This window comes from Danio rerio, chromosome 18, assembly GCF_052040795.2.
Source record: "Danio rerio strain M-AB ecotype USA chromosome 18, GRCz13ab, whole genome shotgun sequence".
Classification (NCBI taxonomy): domain Eukaryota; kingdom Metazoa; phylum Chordata; class Actinopteri; order Cypriniformes; family Danionidae; genus Danio; species Danio rerio.
The window spans coordinates 49,185,195-49,205,339 of NC_141038.1; the positions used below are offsets into that span (position 1 = coordinate 49,185,195).

At 38.9% G+C, this 20,145-nt stretch overlaps 2 protein-coding genes and 1 long non-coding RNA gene across 7 annotated transcripts in view; 2 read left to right on the top strand and 1 right to left on the bottom strand.

Moving 5' to 3' along the window:
• rnpepl1 (arginyl aminopeptidase like 1) overlaps window positions 1–17,229 on the top strand; it is a 25,497-nt gene extending 8,268 nt beyond the window's left edge. The window contains exons 4-12 of one of the 4 annotated variants that reach the window (XR_015514118.1): window positions 1,744–1,860; window positions 2,593–2,828; window positions 4,910–5,023; window positions 5,247–5,359; window positions 7,542–7,650; window positions 7,877–8,101; window positions 10,788–10,930; window positions 13,695–14,620; window positions 14,849–17,043. Coding sequence is in view for 2 of the 4 variants with exons in the window: in NM_001348188.1 (NP_001335117.1) it covers window positions 1,744–1,860; window positions 2,593–2,828; window positions 4,910–5,023; window positions 5,247–5,359; window positions 7,542–7,650; window positions 7,877–8,101; window positions 10,788–10,930; window positions 13,695–13,961 (1,324 nt within the window). In the remaining 2 variants the exon portion in view is untranslated. Of the gene's footprint in view, window positions 1–1,743; window positions 1,861–2,592; window positions 2,829–4,909; window positions 5,024–5,246; window positions 5,360–7,541; window positions 7,651–7,876; window positions 8,102–10,787; window positions 10,931–13,694 lie in introns of all 4 variants that reach the window. The other 3 variants (XR_015514119.1, NM_001348188.1, XM_087291443.1) reach the window with 3 other exon arrangements.
• Window positions 16,295–19,231, bottom strand: LOC147832932 (uncharacterized). Its single transcript, XR_015515422.1, has 3 exons — window positions 18,670–19,231; window positions 18,078–18,217; window positions 16,295–17,238 (listed from the first exon to the last, which is right to left on the bottom strand). It is a non-coding gene; the product is annotated as an uncharacterized LOC147832932 (long non-coding RNA).
• Window positions 18,518–20,145, top strand: part of dvl3b (dishevelled segment polarity protein 3b) — a 59,410-nt gene continuing 57,782 nt past the window's right edge. For both annotated transcript variants that reach the window (XM_087293549.1, XM_087293550.1), the window contains exon 1: window positions 18,518–18,990. In XM_087293549.1, the coding sequence (XP_087149675.1) occupies window positions 18,830–18,990 (161 nt within the window). In that variant the 5' untranslated portion in view covers window positions 18,518–18,829. The remainder of the gene's footprint in view (window positions 18,991–20,145) is intronic.

A 20,145-nucleotide genomic window follows, 5' to 3' on the forward strand; every position in this document is an offset into this window, starting at 1 on the left:
ACAAGGTTTTGTGCCTACCAGTGTCGGGGAAAGTTACTTTAGAAAGTGATGCATTACAATATGGAGTTTCTACCCAAAAAAGTAACTAGTTACTTTCTATTGTAAGTAATGTTTTATATTACTTTTAGCCTTGATCTTTTTCAGAACTTGCAGGGTTTTTCTTCTTGTTTTTAGAGGGTGGTCCAGAGTGTATTTTTAAGGCTTGGTTGTGTTTATGGGGTGCAAAGCAATGTGTGCTCATGCTTCATTTGTAAAACATCAGGTTATTTTTTTCATATATTTGACTTTAATTATATACAGCTACTCGGCTAACATTAAAAACGACTGTCATATTTCCTAGTTCCTCTGATAAGCCCGCCCTCAAGAGGCTCTGATTGGTCAGCTAACATAATGTGCTGTGATTTGCAGATCAGCTCCATGTCACCAGGAAGCATCACGCCTCTACTAGTCTAGCACACACTTTGCCAATGTGTAAAAACTGTCAGTCCGTGTAACCGTGTAACGAATTAGACAGAAAATGAAGAGCACACTGCTGAACCTCACGCCTACTCTTGTCAGAATAAAATCTGACAAGTGTTTTTCGCATATATTCAGGTTATAAGCTTGTGTAAGTAATATGAAACGTTCACATATCTTTTGCACGTTCGTTATTTGGGATGTAGATGTAGAACGTGTTTACAGCGGTTTGACTGATAAATATGAATTTTAACTAAATTGTTAGTGGTGCCAAACAGCATTTCCTGTTGTTTACATGCTTGTTTACAATAGTTTTAGTTATGTCTGAGCATTAAATCGAAAAGTTATCAAAATCAACATTCATGTCCTATAATAGCTCTAATTTTTCCAGGTTGATTTAAAAAAAATATTTTCAATTATTTTCACTACGAATAAATGCGCGTGGAAGCACGTGACCCCGCTCTGTTAAGACTGATGAATAATTCTCCATATCTTATGGTCTGGCACATCCTTCGCGCGGTTGCAAAAAATGTAACTACACGTTGTGACGGCCTCAAATATACGCTGGTCAAGGCAAGCACAGATTTTCCTGTGCACTCTCAAATAAAGACTGCTGAAGTGTGATTAGTGCGTTTATGTAACAAGTATGTCTCCAACATTTATTAGATTTGCAAAGAATATTTATGAATGTCTCCAATAGACCTACAGAGCGGCATTATTGTGTCCTGAAGTAAAATGAAATGGCAATAAAGATAAAGTCATTGTATGCAGAACCGCAGACCTTTATCTATAAAGTAAAATTATGGTAGCTGTTCATCTTAACTGAAAGCTACGTTGTCTTTGCTGGCCTCATGCATTGCATAGCCCTGTCAGTCAGCATGTCACCTTAAAGGGTTAAACAAATAACGCACAACACTACTACTGTTACAGAAAAGTTTGCGATGTTATAATTCACTTACCTTTTAATATGTTTTCAACCTGCTATTAAAAAACAACGACTGAATGTTCTGAATGAGAAGCTGTAATGTAGCCGTGGCGGGATGAATTTTGGTGTGGCGCCCTGCCATGGAAGAATGAATGTAGCGGAAACCATGGACGCATTAGAAAAAACCTTTGCACAAAGGGTTAAGTCAGAACCAAGGCTGTGCTGTCCTGCATAACCAGCCTAGAAATGCTGCTTTAAGCTGGCATTTCCTTTTCGTTTTCAACTGGATTTTGTTTATTATATCTTATTGTTTGACATGGGCCTTACTATTCAATAATTTACTGTTCCCTCTTTGCTTTTAGGAGTCGTGTATGGGCAGAGCCGTGCATCCTGACATGTGCCGTCAGTAAACTGGGTGGCAGTGTGGAGCGCTGGCTTAATGTGGCAGAGGGGCTATTTGGACCTTATGTATGGGGAAGGTCAGCTATCTATCTTAGGCCTCACCTCAAGCCTCTTGTCATACACTACCTGACAAAAGTCTTGCCTATCCAAGTTTTAGGAACAACAAATATTAACTCGACTTCTAGCTGATCATTTGGTATCAGAAGTGGCTAATATGGAAGGCAAACTTATTAATAAAGTCATCTGCAATGGCAAAGAGTTCATCAAGATTCTTTGGACTTCCTCAATGCCTCTTCCTCCATCTTACCCCAGACATGCTCAATAATGTTTATGTCAGGTGACTGGGCTGACCAATCCTGGAGCACATTGACCTTCTTTGCTTCTAGGAGCTTTGATGTGGAGGCTGAAGTATGAGAAGGAGCGCTATCCTGCTGAAGAATTTGCCCTCTCCTGTGGTTTGTAATGTAATGGGCAGCACAAATGTCTTGATACCTCAGGCTGTTGATGTTGCCATCCAGTCTGCAGATCTCTCACACACCCACATACTAAATGTAACACCAAACCATGACTTTTCCTTCACCGAACTTGACTGATTTCTCTAAGAATCTTGGCTCCATGCAGATTCCAGTAGGTCTTCTGCAGTATTTGTAATGATTGTGATGCAGCTCAACAGATGATTAAATCCACCTTCTGCCACTTTTCCAGATGATCAACTTGAAGTCAAGTTATTATTTGTTGCTCTTACAACCGAGATCAGCGACTTGTCAGGTAGCCTATATTCCAGCATTAAACTGACTCGCTCTTTACAGGTACGACTTGGTGTTCCTTCCTCCTTCTTTCCCCATCGTAGCCATGGAAAACCCCTGCCTCACCTTCATCATTTCCTCCATTCTGGAGAGTCAGGAATTTCTGCTCATTGATGTCATACATGAGATTGCACACGGCTGGTTTGGCAACGCAGTCACCAATGCTACCTGGGAGGAGATGTGGCTCAGCGAGGGACTGGCCACTTACGCCCAGAGGCGCATTACTACAGAGGCCTACGGTATACACATCTCACACACTCCAAACATAGAAGCGCACTACCATGTCGGCCTTTAGCAAATGTTTACATTTACATTCCACACAGATTCATACTCGTGCAGAAAGATGCCAGTGTTATGGGAATGTGTTATGCACCTACCAAACTCAAAAGCATAGTGTGCAGCAATTCACACATTGGGCAGTAAAGGAAAAAAATATATAGATTAATGTATGTTTAGAAAATATAAGAAGTCACTACCTTTTATCAGTTTTTTCACTGTTTTTAAAAGCTACAGTGGGAACAGAAAGCATTCAGACTCCCTTAAATGTTTCACTCTCTGTTATATAGCAGCCAAATCATTGAAGTTCATTGTTTTTCCTCATTAATGTGCACACAGCACCTCATACTGCCAGAAAAACACAGAATTGTTGACATTTTTGCAGATTTATTACAAAAGAAAAACTGAAATATCACATGGTCCCAAGTATTCAGACCTTCTGCTCAGTATTTGCTCAGATTCCCTTTGCTATGAGTCTTTTTGGGAAAGATGCAACAAGGATTTAGGGATCCTCTGCCATTCCTCCTTGCAGATGCTCTCCATTTCTGTCAGGTTGGATGGTAAACGTTGGAGGACAGTCATTTTTAGGTCTCTTCAGAGATGCTGAATTGGGTTTAAGTCAGGGCTCTGGCTGGGCCACAAAATTTAAGGGTGTTTGAATACTTTCTGTACCTTCTGTATTTCCTGAATTGTACCATAAAATTGTCCTTTGGACCCTTTTCACATTTTCTGGTTTATCAGTAGCGGAGGTCGTCATTGTTAAGTAAACTTGAAGTGCAGTGAATGGGAGTAACAAGTAATATTTTTACAATCCTATTTGCTGAAATAATAAAAGATAAATGATGGTGTTGTCAAGACTTTTAGAAAGAGGAAAGAAATATTGTTGAGAGAACATCTTCAAATTTACTATCCTTTTTTGTTTTGTTTCTTACTTGTCGGACTTGTTGAAAATGTCATGATATAGGGTTATCACACCAAAAGACAACAAAACGTTACACATTTGTAGTGGTTCCAAAAAATGTAAATCTGTAAACCATTCTGAGACAAAATCTTGGCATGTGCAGGTCATGAGCTTCACACGGGGCTTCAGTTGCATGATATAAAATGGGGTCGTTAAACCAGAGAACATTCCAAAAATATCAAGTTCTTATGTTTTTAGAAATATATGGATAGGTACCTAGTTAAATGTGTTTAAAACTGTGTATAGCGTTGTTTAAAACAGAAAGAATGATGATTTTCATTGTTTTAATCAGTTTTTTATGATCAAGCAGTTTTTGTCTGTTGCTTTTCTGTCAGTTTTTATCACTTTTTGGCTTGAAAAAGCTGTTTTAGGGCCTGAAAAGCTGTCTTCCACAACATAGAATAATATCTTCTTCAAACTCCGTCAGATCACTCGGTTTTTGGCCTGAAAAAGCTGTTTTAGGGCCTGAAAAGCTGTTTTTCGCAATAAAGAATGACTACTCTCTTTCAGATCACTTGGTTTTAACTTTAAACTAGTTAAATGAGTTTAAAACTGCATATAATGTTGTTTAAAACGGAAAGAATGATGATTATTATTCTTTTAAGCACATTTTTATCCTCAAGCAGTTTCTGTTTTTCACTTTTCTGTCTGTTTTTATCACTTTTTGGCCTGGAAAAGTTGTTTTAGGGCGTGAAAAACAGCTGTTTCCTGCAACATAGAATGACAACTTTTCCTTCAGATCACTTGATTTTCAATTTAAACTTGCAAATAAGGATTGCCATTACCTTAAACAGCCACTTGTAGCCACTTATAAGAGCTGTAATTTATGGAACTATGCTTAAGACAGTCATGCCAAATTACATTTTTGAGTCAAATCTGAAAACTGTCCTAAGATTGCAGTTGTTATAACAAGAGGTCCATGGAAGACAAATGAATAATTAACCATTTACTGCATTTTACATGATGTCAATATTTATAATTATATTCATTTTTGTCATGTGTGACTGTGAAAATGCAAAGTCCTGTCAAAAACCCAGATGCCACAGTGCTCTTTATATTTATCTCCGTCCTTTTCTCATCCAGGAGAAGCCTTCACTTGTCTCGAAACGGTGTTTCGTCTGGATGCTCTTCACAGACAGATGCGTCTTCTCGGAGACAACAATCCTGTCAGTAAGCTGCAGGCCAAATTTGAACCAGGTACATCAATATAATCCAGCATCCGGAAAGAGACACCGGCTGCTGTTTTTATTCATCTGAAATAGCTGTGTGGTAAAAACTAGCATCTAAAATTCCTTGTTAGTCACATTTCAGAAAGACAGAAGCAAGGAACATTCTCATTTGCCTGTCTGGAAAGGATGTCACAGCTATGATTCATGATTCAGTGTAGCATGTTATTGATTTTTCTTCTTTTTCTCCGAAGGTGTAAACCCCAGCAGCCTAATGAATCTCTTCACCTATGAGAAAGGCTTCTGCTTTGTTTCTTACCTCTCGCAGTTGTGTGGTGATATCAAGAGATTTGACAGCTTTCTTAGGGTAAGAAACATATCAATCATTCCCTACACATATGTGAATATTTAAACCCTGTTGTAAGGCTGTGCAACATGACAATATATATTGTATGGACGAAATGAAAGTCTGTAATTTCATATTATGCTATATCATTTATTTTGTAGAGTTAGACAAACCATTGATTTTTGAGGTAAAATCTTGAAAGTACAAAGCTTACATTTTGCATTATAATTGGTTCTATATTTGTAAATATAGGTCCAATCTAAATTTTTCAGGAGCACACTCGAAAAAAAGTGGTACGAATATTTCCCAGAATACACCAGCCACAACGACAGCATAGCTGCACCCGGAAGTCAGGAGATGCACAAATTAGTATATTTTTTGTCATTATTACGAATTTTTCTAACAAACAAACTCATGTTTTAATATATTCATAACTGTGTTTGTGTTTTTCCGACATGCTTAAAAAAAACGCTAAAATAAAAACTGCTAAATTTTGCTATCTATAATCCCTAATCATAACTCCTGTACTGCAGTCCCACAACATCCTGACACTCGATGACACTCGAATACCCTGTCAGAAAAGTCTAGTGGCTGGAAATGAGCTGTTTACCGCGTCTGCTATAATGTTAATGCTGCTTTCTTGTGTTTACATTAATGAATATGGCCACTGTGTAACTGCGCAGTACGGTTACTATCTTATTGCCACATTATATTGTTTTGATAAAATAATATCAATGCCTTCAGTAATGTCCTGAAGATAAATAGCAAAATATAACGCAACTGGAATATCTACAGCAGTCTTGATCGTCTGATCTCATATGAAGCAAGAGCTCACGATGACATCTGATAACGTGTGCTGGTGCTTTAGTGCTGTCCTGTTTCTCAGGGGTAAATTTTGAAGCCCTTCCCCTTTACACTCTGTTTCAAGGGCCGAGGGGAAAGAATAAGGGTACAAAAACAGAATTTGGATTGGGCCATAATGTTGGATATGAACAGTTTTTATAAGTGTTTCTATTGATTATTATTTATTTCTAAATTTGTATGTTTGCACAACTTTTAAATCTCACTAAATAAAGTGAGAAATATAATGCATATGAATGAGTATGTTTTTGAATATATACTTTATATATACTTAAAGATTTAATGAAAAGCAATAGTCATATATATATTATTTAACTGAACTATCTTTTAAATGATTGATTGAATTTAGAAACGGTACTATATTGTGATATACACTACCTGACAAAAGTTCTGTCGTTGTAAGAGCAACAAATAATAACTTGACTTCTAGTTGATCCTTTGAAAAAGTGGCCGAAGGTAAATTGAATCATCTGTTGAGCTGCATCCCAATCATCACAAATACTGCAGAAGACCTACTGGAATCTGCATGGACCCAAGATTCTCACAGATATCAGTCAAGTTCGGTGAAGGAAAAGTCATGGTTTGGTGTTACATTCAGTATGGGGGCGTGTGAGAGATCTGCAGAGTGGATGGCAACATCAACAGCCTGAGGCATCAAGACATTTGTGCTGCCCATTACATTACAAACCACAGTAGAGGGGAAAATCTCCAGCAGTATAGCGCTCCTTCTCATACTTCAGCCTCCACATCAAAGCTCCTGAACGCAAAGAAGGTCAAGGTGCTCCAGGATTGGCCAGCCCAGTCACCTGACCTAAACATTATTGAGCATGTCTGGGGTAAGATGGAGGTGGAGGCATTGAAGATGAATCCAAAGAATCTTGATGAACTCTGGGAGTCCTGCAAGAAAGATGACTTTATTAATCAGTGATTTGAGTCATTGCTTAGATGTATGGATGCAGTCCTCCAAGCTCATGATGGAGTCACACACAATATTCATTCTGTTTCCACTGCAGCATGACTTTATATTCTATACTGGACATTATTTCTGTTCAGTGACAAGACTTTTGTCTAAACAAAGTCAGACCTTACTGTCTCAATTAAATAATAAAAAATCAAGGCATGATCATATTTTATTTTGGTAAAATAAGCGTAATCTAGAGGCCTTTGCCTTTCATATAAGCCACTTCTGATACCAAATGATCAACTAGAAGTTATTACTTGGTCCTAAAAGTTGGATAGGCAACAAGACTTTTGTCAGGTAAAGTATATCGTCATCAGTATATGAGATTTATTCCCCAAACACTCATTAATTTCCTTAATCCCTCTGTCTTGCACTGTCTAGGCCTACATCGAGAAGTTTAGATTCAGCAGCGTAATCGCTCAGGATCTGCTGGACTTCTTTCTTGGCTTCTTCCCGGAGCTGAAGGAGGGCTGCGTTGCTCAACGAGAGGGTGAGTTGCGACAACTGTCAGAGATGATGATTAACACACAGAGACACTTATAGTCACTCATCTCATGGCGCTCCATTTGTCCTCGGTTAGGAATTTCCCTGTTGAGCCAGTCATAACACTCAGTGAGGGGTCAAAGCAACATTAGTAGTGCGAGAGATGGAGGCTAAATAAACAGAAATGTAACACTACCCCCCCCCCCTTGCTCTTTGCTTTCCGTCTTGCTCAGGATTGGAATTTGAGCGATGGCTGAATGGTTGTGGTCCTCCGTTATGTGAACCAGATCTCTCGGCTGGTAGAACTTTAACGGGTCCAGTACAGCACCTGTGCGACCTCTGGGGCAACGACGCCCCTGACACCCAAGTGATCTCTACATTTGACCTCTCCTCCTGGAGCACTTTTCAGACCGTCCTCTTCTTGGACCGACTCCTAGACCGTTCACCTCTCTCTCAAGGTATCAGTCCGTTCTTTGAGTGTTCATTTCATGGTACTAGGCTTCTGCAGGTAGCGGATTTTCTTGTTGTGATTTAATCCATGTCCACAAGTGCACGGGTATTTTTTAGAAACAGAGTTAAGGGCACACTCCACCAACAGTGGGCGATAATGACACTTTTATGCTGGGCTCATCGCATTAAATATCCATTTGTTAATTGGTGATGTATGGCATACTGTTTCCGGGTCCAAGCCGCTGCTCATTTAAATCGAGAAAATGTTTATTTATGGGCACTTTGTAGCCATATCACTGAACAGCAACAGAAAGGCAGTGTTGAGAAGTGTTGACGAATTAAAGCATGGTGAAATCAGTTAATCATTGCATAGCTATTGCCAACAGGAAAAACCAGCAACATTCAAGAACCCGTGATCATTTGGTGTCAAGGATTTGCAATCAAAAATGTGGTTATAATGGAAGTCAATGGGGCCTCATTTAAGCTACTATTTATTTATGAGATTTAAATACTGCATTTTAGTGACATTTTAAGCACTATTTTAGCTGAAATAGATGGTCTGATGGTCAAAAAAAGTACATTTGAAAATTCATGGGTAAAACAATAGCCAAAATATTTCAAATCAATTTTAATATCAGTCGCTTTTGGTGCTTCACACCTTTTCATTGGTAAGTTTTTGTTAAATAGTTTTTTCAAAAAAATTCAGTAGTGTTTCACAAAGATGGGTTGCGGCTGGAAGGGCATCCGCTGCGTAAAAACTTGCTGGATGGGTTGGCGGTTCATTCCGCTGTGGCGACCCCATATTAATAAAGGGACTAAGCCGACAAGAAAATGAATGAATGAATGAATGAATGAATTCAGAAGTGAAAAATGACCTACGTAGTTTACGTCAGATTGCAAGGCTCGAAATTAACTTTTTTACTTGGTAACTTTAAATATTTAGGAGCACCAGAAAAAATGTAGGAGCACCCACCAAAAATAAATGAGCACCACTGCAAATTGTATTTTAAGGGATTTATTGTATTTTAAAACCACATCAATCAGAACAAACAAAAACCAGAAACGACTATCTAATGCTGAGATGACATTGATATTTGTGTGCAATAATTCCAAAATGTACGTCTAATAATTATAGAATATTAATGATGATGAAAATGGCAGTATTACTAACAATGAATTACATTTCTCATCATCATGCTGCCTTGAATGTGCTTAAATGTAAGTTATCTGCTGTCAAAGTCTGTTACTTTATGAAAAATAAATTTATGTATTGCATCAAACAAAAATGAAGCATTGCAGTAAGAAATATTTATTTTGCACTATTGTTTTTATATGCATGTTAATTTAATAAGTAATATTTCTGCTACAATACAAATGAACGACTATAATAAATCATTCAATTCAATGCTGAAAGCTGCAAAGCAGTCATCAGTAACTAAATAGCAAAATAATATACATCTCAAGAAAGAACAGACAAAAGAAAGTAAAGTCTCACTTCTATCACTCTTTAAAAGTTTTGGTTTTGGGTTTGTGTCATTTTAAATGCTCGGTCTCGTTATGAGACCGAGTGGAAAAGCAGGCGAGTCAGCCGAACCAATGTATGAGCGGGATTCTTGCGATGACCACAAGCGCATAACCGCTCGTTGTTATAAGCCGCACTTTCAATGTAAACTTAGCAAAGGCGAGCTTCTTTGGCGATGATGTGTACAGTGTTAGATTTTACCTTTAGCGGACATTTGCGCTGAACACGCAGTGAATGCAACGCATCAAGATTCGGGCACCTACTCAGAAAACACTCAACTGATCTCGGTTGGCGGATCAACATTCACCACATGTCATGATCGCTTTCATTTGCGCCTCAACTTTAGATGGAGTTTACAAACTTGTGCTTCTTTACTCTTCAGCCGTTTGCATTTCTCACGGTTATTAAAGCTCCCTCCCTGTCATCTAACAGCGGAATGCCTTGAGTGATTGACAGCTAATATGAACCAATACAGCGGCAGGAAAGAGCGATTCAGCACGTTTTTATAAAAAATCAAAACAGGTCGCACTAGACCCATTATATGCAGTCGCACAAATGCTCCCAAATATATTATGAGGTCGCATAGATTAAATTTCGGGCGCATATGCCACCAAACGGTCGCCATTTCGAGCCCTGAGATTGTATGTTTTCTTGCACAGCTGGGTGTTCATGAAAAATAATTGTGTGCACTGGCCAAAACTGATTAGCTAAAGTCACACCGCAGCAACACCCAACAGAGGATTCCACTCGGTCTGAAATCCTTTTTCGACGGGTTATTTCTACAATTTATGATGCAATAGCGGTCAAAATAGGACAAATGAACTCATGTATGAGACAAATTCTTAACCTTTGTCTGTGAGGGGTGGGTGTTTTGAACCCCCCTGGGAACAGGGCCACACTAGGGCTACATGATATTGGAAAAATGTGACATAGCGATATATACAAGTTAAACAAATAGTGCTTTATGGATTTCTTGGAAGTATGACAGCATTCAAGTACAGAAATTATTTAAAAAATCGAATTAAATCCTTAATAAACAATGTAATACTGCGATGTGACTATTGCGGATACACACATTGCCATATCAATGCTCAAGCGATATATTGTTCAGCCCTAGCACACACTATTTGACTACTCTTCTCTTGTAATGTGAAATGTGATTGGTCTTTCAGAGGTGATGAGTCTTTTGTCAAGCTGCTACGCTGCGTTGTTGGACGACATGAATGCTGAAGTCCAGATTCGATGGCTGCAGATTGTGGTGCGGAACAGCTTTTACCCTGATCTGCCTCGAGTTCGTAGCTTCCTGCATAAACATGTGAGTTTTGTGAATGAAGTGCCTCTTGGGCTGATAAGAGCACATGAACACAGCATCTTCATATTGATTTGTAAGAGCCTTTTGTGTGGCATGAAGATCGAGCTTCTGAGCTAAAGCAGGTCAGTCTCTTATTTGGCTGTGTTTAGAGGGCACAAACACTGTAAAGCTAGAGACGGTTTATAAAAGATTACGATTCAGGAGTTAGTGCCTGGCGCTTTTTGTTCCTCCATTTTGGTATAAACTGAGATTTCCCTAAAGGGCATCCACATTCCAGAGTTTCTAATAAACACTCTAAGCTAGTGTTGACTGCTTATGATGTTGTGTAAAGAGATCCAGTCAATCAGAACAGGTTTGGCTGGTTTCCTCTTTTGCTTTGTCATAAGTATGCTGTATTGATTGCCGTTTTATAAAGTGTATTGTTATAATTCAACTGCAAAGATGAGTAATAAGCCATGGTTAGGAATTCCTCTAGGTAAAATCCAACGCTGTCTCACCACAATTCGTAACTTTTTGATTTAGTGGCTACTTTGTATGAATTTGTACGATCTCATTCGTACAATTCAGTATGATTTGCTTATCGTACATTTTTGTACGACTGAACTTGTATAAATAAGTGTGAATTAGCTACTCGTGAGAAAGTACAGGCTGGTAAAATCGGATGTTATCCTTATCTGTCAGAACAATGCCATCTCACAGCAATTCGTAACTGTTTGATGAAGTGGCTAATTCGTATGAATCTCATTCATGTGATTTCGCATGATTTGCTTATCCTCCGATGAATGTAGAGTTTAGAAGGCGGGGTTTGGTGCCACGCCTCTTTTTAAAAATTGTACATCTTCATATGACTAAACTTGTACGAATTAGCCACGAAACCGAAAAAATGTAAATTAGTCAAGTTTATTCGTGAGATCAGACTGGTAAAATCGGATGTTATCCTTATCTGTCACAACAATGCTATCTCACAGCAATTCGTAACTTTTTGATTTAGTGGCTAATTCGTATGAATCGTACAATCTCATTCGTACAATTTACTATGATTTGCTCACCCTCCAATTAGGCATGGGCTGGTATAAGATTCTGGCGGTACGATAACCTTGGTTAAAAATATTTGTTTTTGGGGCTGGGGTTTGGGGACATGCCTCCTTTTAAAAGTCTTATTTTTTTTCAGTGAAATCATGAATTTGTACCAATTATCCACTTTTTTGACAATACGTAAAATAGTGACTTTTTCTAGTGAGATCTGGCAGGTCAGACAGTTTGAACTGCATGAAAATAAATCATCAAGTGGTCATTTTAAATATAGTTCTAGCACTAAATTGTGATTGGATGAGCTGTGTTTAAATTAAAATTGTCACTTGCCTTATAAATAGGAACTGAAAAATCAAATATAATGTTTTAAAGTAAATTTTTGTAATTGTTATTTATATTGAATCCACGCTTATTGAAATCTGAAGTTGTTTTTGAAGTTGTTATTATTATGTAATATGTTCTTATCTATATTGATATCGCCATGAAATAGCCATAAGTTTCTGATGTGGCAATAAACAAACAAAATCCATACAATTGGTTTATTTTTTCCATTACAATTAATAACTTAATTTATATTTTGAACATTGGTGTATTTTATTATGCTGCCAACAACTATAATGTCGACAAACATAGCTTACGTCATAAAATGAATAAATTATTGCTTAAGTTTGTCACATAAAATATATTATTAATGTATTTAAAAAATGCATGTCAGGACATGAAATTAGATATGCAGTACATTTTGGTTACTACAGTTAGGGCCTACTCACACTATGCTATCCGAACCGTGCCCAGGTCCGTTTCCCGGATCGTTTGAGAAGTGTGAGTGCGCTGAATCGGGCTCAGGCACAGGTCACTTAACCGGCCCTGGCCCGGTTGGAGGAGGTGTGCCTGAGCACAGTTCACTGGGGCTTTGGCACTGTATGTTTGTTTTGTGAGTGCAAAACGCGCCAAAGCCCAAAACTGAAAGCGAGACGTGACTTTAAGGGACTGTTTCATTTGGATTTATTAATCATTCTTATTGTTCAATGAATGCAAACTGCCGTAGATTATTAAAGACGCAAACCCCTCACTGCACGACAGCTGCACCTTCAGCAGACCTCCTCATTCCTGCAGCACAAGGGCTTTATGATTGTTTATTAGCGCCAAAAGTGGCTGATCTGTTCGGCGAAATATCTGACTAAGAGTCACCGCATCCCTAAGGACTGTTTGGCGAAATATTTGACTTCATATCAAACGACTGAAGCGGTATAACTAGAGAAATCTCCACTGTGCTGAGCGAGAGCGCTTACTGAACAGCGCAGCAGCGATGACGTAAGCGTGCCCAGGCCCGATTGTAGTGTGAGTGCGGGCCGTCGGGGGAGACGGGAGGGGGGACAAGTGTGCTTTGGCCCGGTTCGAGGCAACTGTACATAGTGTGAGTACGGCCTAAGTTCACTGATGCATTTACAAATGTGCAGTTGTTTATATTAAAGTGATGGTTCACCCCAAAATGTAAAATTACCTCATCATTTACTCTCCATTGTGTTGTTTTAAACTATTATGACTTTCTTTTGAACCCAAAAGAAGATATTTTGAAGAATGCTGGTTGCTGGGACTTCCATAGAAAGAAAATAAGTTAATGGGTGTTGTCTATTTGGTTGAACTGCCCCTTTAAAAGTGGAGCATTGTGATATAAATTATATATCTGGTCTGTTTTAGCATTGAGTGTCTATGAACATTTTTTCTTTTCTAGACCTCACGGATGTACACAGTGCCCCTATACGAGGATCTGTGCGGAGGAGTGATGAAGTGCTTTGCAGTGGAGGTGTTTTATCAAACTCAGGCCCGTTTGCACCCTAATCTACGCAGGACCCTTCAGCAGATACTGTTCCAAACCAGTGCCCTCAACACCAGCACGGCTCCGTCTCTAATGGCGTCCGCGCCCTCTGCCCCTTCCTCACCCACAGACCCTCCTCCCAACGGGACCATCGCCCTGCGAGACGTCAATGTGTCCGCATGAGATCAAAACTTCTGGGTTTTGGGTTGAAAAGGCCAGAAACAAGACTTGAACTCCTTGGACCATAGCAATGCATTGTGGGAGGCACTCGCTGATGGATGCACACACACACTCTCACCAACACTGGGATGTCTATTTAAAAAAAGCAGACATTTTCATAAGCTAAACGTAAAGCTGCTTAGGGCTGTGGAACAAAATGGAGGATTGTGTGTGTGTGTACTGGTTTTGGTTGTTTATGAGGACGTAACATGGGTAAGATGTTGGTATTATAATGTTAAGGTGATTTATGAGGACATATCATGTGTCCTTGTAATTCGAAACCCTTAAAAATAATACTTTTCTTCAAAATTTGCCATGGTTGGGTATAGACAAGGTTATAATAAGCAGTTTTACCGTATAAAATGCATTATGCCTATAGTGAGTCCTCACCACCAAAACCTGTGTGTGTGTGCAGGGGTATGTCAGTATCAAAGATGCTGTAAGCCATTACATTTTGGGTGTGTGTGTCGTGGTTTTGGTGGTTTGAGGACACTGATTTGTATAATAACCTAAGTAAGATCTAGGTATTATAATGTTGAGGTGGTTTTTAAAGACATGTCATGTGTCCTTGTAATTAAAAACACTTAAAAATAATACTTTTCTTAAAAATTTGCCATGTGAAGGTTGGAGTCCTCATACACCACTAAAACCTGTGTGTGTTTGTGTGCGGGTGTATGTCAGCATTGTTTTGGGTGTGTTTACTGGTTTTGGTTGTTTATGAGAATGCTAATTTGTATAATAACATAGGTAAGATGTAGATATTATAATGATGAGGTGGGTTATGAGGACATATCATGTCCTTGTAATTCAAAACCCTTAAAAAAAAAGAATACTTCAAAATTTGCCATGAGGGTTGGGTATAGGGGTCAGATAAGGCTATAATAAGCAGTTTAACTGTATATAATGCATTATGTCTACAGAGCCCTCATACACCACCAAAACCTGTGTGTGTGTGTGTGTGCAGGGCCATTTCAGTATCATAGATGCTGTTTGCCATCTGTTTACCATTACTGGTTTTGGTTGTTTATGAGGATGCTAATTTGTATAATAACATGCGTAAGATGTAGGTATTATAATGTTGAGGTGGTTTATGAGGACATAGCATGTGTCCTTGTAATTCGAAACACTTAAAAATAATACTTTTCTTCAAGATTTGCCATGTGAGGGTTTGGTTAAGAAGTAAGATAAGGCTATAATAAGCAATTTTATCGTATATAATGCATTATGCCTACAGAGAGTCTTCATACACCACCAAAACCTGTGTGTGTGTGTGTGTGTGTGTGTGTGCGCAGGGGTATGTCAGTAGCAAAGATGCTGTTAGCCATTATGTTTTGGGTGTGTTTGTAGTGGTTTTGGTTGTTTGAGGACACTCATTTGTATAATAACATGGGTAAGATCTAGGTATGATAATGTTGAGGTGGGTTATGAGGACATGTCATGTGTCCTTGTAATTCAAAACACTTAAAAATAATACTTTTCTTCAAATTTTGCCATGAGGGTTGGGTATAGGGGTCAGATAAGGCTATATAATAAGCAGTTTTTACAGTATAAACTGTGTTATGCCTACAGAGAGTCCTCATACACCACCAAAACCTGTGTGTGTTTGTGTGCAGGGGTATGTCAGCATCAAAGATGCTGTTAGCCATTACCTTTTGGGTGTGTGTGTGTGTGTGTGTGTGTGTGTTTTGCATATGTTCCTCCAGCCTATGCACATCATCTCATGTTTGCATCTGCTCTCCAATACAACAGAGCGATCTATTGGAGTACTTGACAGGATTTCTGAGACTTTCCTTTTTGCTAGCTGCGCAGATGTTTTGAGGACCAATCCCGGACGAACCCCCTTTGTGGACAGTGTTATCATCGCTGATGTGAATATGCACACCGTTTGTGCTCATTGTGCAATCCAGTCACGGCCTAATGAAGATCCTGCAGATTCCACACACGCTCTCAGCCTTTCTGCGACGAATGGATCGTTTGCTTAACATTTTAATTTCTGGTAACTGGAATCTGACTTTTCTCAAGCTTCTCTTTCCTGGTGCTAACCGCTCAGCATTGAGTCTCAGGTATATCAAGACTGAAGAAGTGGAGCAACGAGTTAGTGCCTTTCGAACCTCTCAACACTGTGGATGTTCAAACAGCCTGTATTTGTGTGTATTTGAGCCATACTAGCGTGACATTGGTGACCCTTTTTTGACAACACAAGATGTTGTTTTCAGGAGTCAAGATTAGTTTTTTTTTTAAAGAAAGTGTTTTCACTCACTCCATTTTGTTTTATAGGCATATTTCCTTTAAATGAGTACATATTCAATGGGAAGAGATTTATTATTTGTGAGAGTGCAGTGAGTGTGGTGGGTGTTAGTACAGGTGGACGGGTCCAAGCAGATCATTGGTGGCCTTTCTGACAAGCACAGTGGAAGACAGGTTCACTTTTAAAGGTAATAAAAGACATCAGAGAGCACTTTGAGGTTTCCTACCCTGGATTTCTCCTTCTTGCGTAAGAGGTTTTATGACAGACACTCATCGCCAAGTGGAATAGTTTCTCTAAGTTATAGAATCATGGCTTTTGTTGACTTGAAGCTTAAACACTGCACGGCCAACAATAAATAGGGTTGTTTTCTACCCTCTTTTAACACTGTGTACTTTACTGAGTAAATGTGTTACTGATCCTGTCAGCTTGTGCTCTGATATGTGTTTCAGCCACGTGACCCATTCAGGACATTGCTAGACATTTATAATGGTTTTGAAATTGCTACAATAAATTTAATAACTGAAATTTCGATTTAATTATTTCTAATATGCTTTTACAATGACAGCATTTGTGGTTACTAATGGTTTACCAATTACGAATGTCGTTGTTTAGAAAAGCGTTAACAGTGAAATTACCATGTAATATGAACAAAATGTTTTGTGATTATTGTGGGCTATGCAATGAATACTTTTAAGCAAACTGTACTTTGCAAGTCGGACTTGGAGTATCAGAAAATGCTTACATTCACTTCAGTTATTTAATAAAAAGGGTTTCTTGCCTTTTCTCTCAGAGACGAAATGGGCTGTGAAGTCTCATCTGTTAGTCTTTGTCATTGTTTGTTCATATGCTCATACTTCAGTCTTCGTTATCTTTACAACCACAATTTGATTTTGAAGTGCAAGCTTCTGTTGTTTAATAAAATATAAGTTCACGCCAATTGTGAATGGGCGGTGCTATTTGGCGACAGAAGCATTTGGGATTTCCAGGAATTGCCTGAAAAAAAAAAAAAAAATATATATATATATATATATATAGATAGATAGATAGATAGATAGATAGATAGATAGATAGACAGATGTGAGTGTGTGTGTGTGTGTATATATATATCAGCAGCAGCCAGCATGTGGCGGAGACCAAGATCCTTGATTTATATATATATATATATATATATATACACCTGCCAGATCACAAACTCACATCTGTAAACATTTAAAAACATTTAAAATTCATTTACCAATCAATTCAGATATGACATTAAGCCAAAACGAGCCAAGTTTATCTGAGTATATATTCATTCATTCATTTTCTTGTCGGCTTAGTCCCTTTATTAATCCGGGGTCGCCACAGCGGAATGAACCGCCAACTTATCCAGCACGTTTTTACGCAGCGGATGCCCATCCAGCCGCAACCCATCTCTGGAAAACATTCACACACACTCGTACACTACGGACAATCTAGCTTACTCATATCACCTGTACCGCATGTCTTTAGTTTGGAATGTGGAGGAAACCGGAGCAACCGGAGGAAACCCACGCAAATGCAGGGAGAACATGCAAACTCCACACAGAAACGCCGAGGCTCGAACCAGCGACCCAGGTTAAAGGCAGTTCCCGGTACTGGTGAGGTGTACCTAATAAAGTGGCCGGTGAGTGTATATAATCACTTACAATACACACATTGATATATAATAATATAATATCGTAATTACATATTATTTCCTGTTTTTATTATTTTAGAGGTGAAATATAACCGAGACCACGAGATTCAGCCCACTGAGCGCATGCATGTCAAACTGGTTAAAAAGTAATTTGGATAAAAATTAGCTCGTGCACCTCCAGAGGTCACCAGAGTTGAGCCGCTGTACAGTAACAGTTTCATCCTCTAGAGGGCGTCATCTGCGCACCAATCATAAATCAACAGCCTTTGACAGACCTCCTCAGGTAAATTCCAGAAACGACACCCAGGTGCAGACCTGTCAGATCACAAGCTCACATCTGTAAACATTCAAAGACATTAAAACTAATTTACCAATCAATTCAGACATGACATTAGGCCAAAACGAGCCAAGTTTATCTGAGTCGTGATTAATATGCAAGCATGGCTTCATTTAAGGTCTCCTTGCGTAACTGAGAAGCGCATTTCTCCCCTCTAGACGTCAAACAACGAAATGAATCCCATCCAAAGAGCAGTATAATATGCCATAATAATAACTCGTCCTGTAGAGGGAGCGCAGTGGTGAATCGATAGGAGGGGCGATCTCACATCGGCCGGCAGTTGTTTCCAAAGGACACAGAAGAGAGGAGAAAGCAACAGTATTCACAGGGAGGGCAGACAACACCGACCTGTGCGATTATTACGCTTCATTTTTTTGGAAGAAAAACGCAGAGGATTATCTGTAATACTTGTTTACTATCAGACACGTACTTACGACAGCAAGGATACTGTGTTTTGGGGTGTTATTGTCGCTGTCTGAAGGGAGAGCGCAGAGCTTGAGTGGCGTTCTCCGGCGTTCAGCGGTGGAAGTGGGAAGCGCACGCCGCTGTTGAGCTGATGCGCGCGGCCTGTCCCTCAGCAGCGGCCCGCCATGGCGGAGACCAAGATCATCTATCACCTCGACGAGCAGGAGACTCCCTACCTCATCAAACTGCCCATTCCCGCTGAAAACGTCACTCTAGCCGACTTCAAAAATGTCCTTAATAAACCCAACTACAAATTCTTCTTCAAATCCATGGACGATGATTTCGGGTAAGGCACGTTAAAAGACAATAAACCCCTTTGTATCTGTATCGTCCGTTGTTCCTGTCAGTTGAGTGTCGTCCCTCAGTCTGAACACTTTTAACGGCTCTGTTTTGGTTTTATAGCGTTTTACATGGAAACCCGTCGGTTTCTCTCACACAACATCAGCTTTAATGTGTGTATTGTTACCAGGTCATTGTAAAAGCTAGCCTGACAAACGTGACCCTTGATCACAAAGCCAGTCATAACTGTCAGTCAGTTTATCGGACATTGAGATTTATGAGTCTTATGAAAATTTAATAAATAAAGATGTCCATTGACTTATTATGATAGGACAATGTGTGGCTGAGATACAACTATTTGGAATCTGAGGGTAAAAATAATACATTTTCCAGATTAAAGGGCTGGCATTACATGTTTATAATTAAAAATAGTCACGATTTTATATTTTCCCGTATGATATTTGCGATATTGCTTTGTGGAAGATGATTTTTACTTTCTATATAAGTGTATTCAATTCAATTTAAGTGTTTTTTACAATAGTCACTGTTTCAAAGTAACTTAAGGTGCACATTATTGCAATACAATCCAATTAAGTTAAAGTTACAAGTCAATGCTCAACAATAAGGACTGCTCGATGGCCCGGGGCCAGCGTGTGAGATGCTCGGGACAGTAGACAGGATTGTTACTTGCCCGATCGGGCCACTGCTGCCTTGTCACTAAAGTTTAATTTGCCTGTGACTATTTGTCAATACAAATACAGTCTTTGAATTGAGAAACAGTTTGTGTTTTCAAGCCTTCAAATAATACCTTCTTGGTTCTTCTTATCTGATTGGATGTTGTGAGCATGTTATTAGTACAGGAAGAGACAGCAACATGGCGGTAACATCAAATGATGATGCTAAAGGAAAACATTTGTGCCTAAGGTCTTGAAAGCAGACAAATACGAGGGTACATAACGACTAAAAAAACAAGTGAGTAAAAATAAGTAAAATTTGCCATCAGTTTGGCAGGTCCTTAGCCATCTTTTGTTTCAAAACACTTTCAATTTTGCTCAATAGAAATTTATTAAAAATTTTTAAATATTTAAATTCTGGATTTACAAACATTTTGACACTTTTTTTTTTTTTTTGGTGGAGCCAAAAATGGCATGGCAAGTAAAAA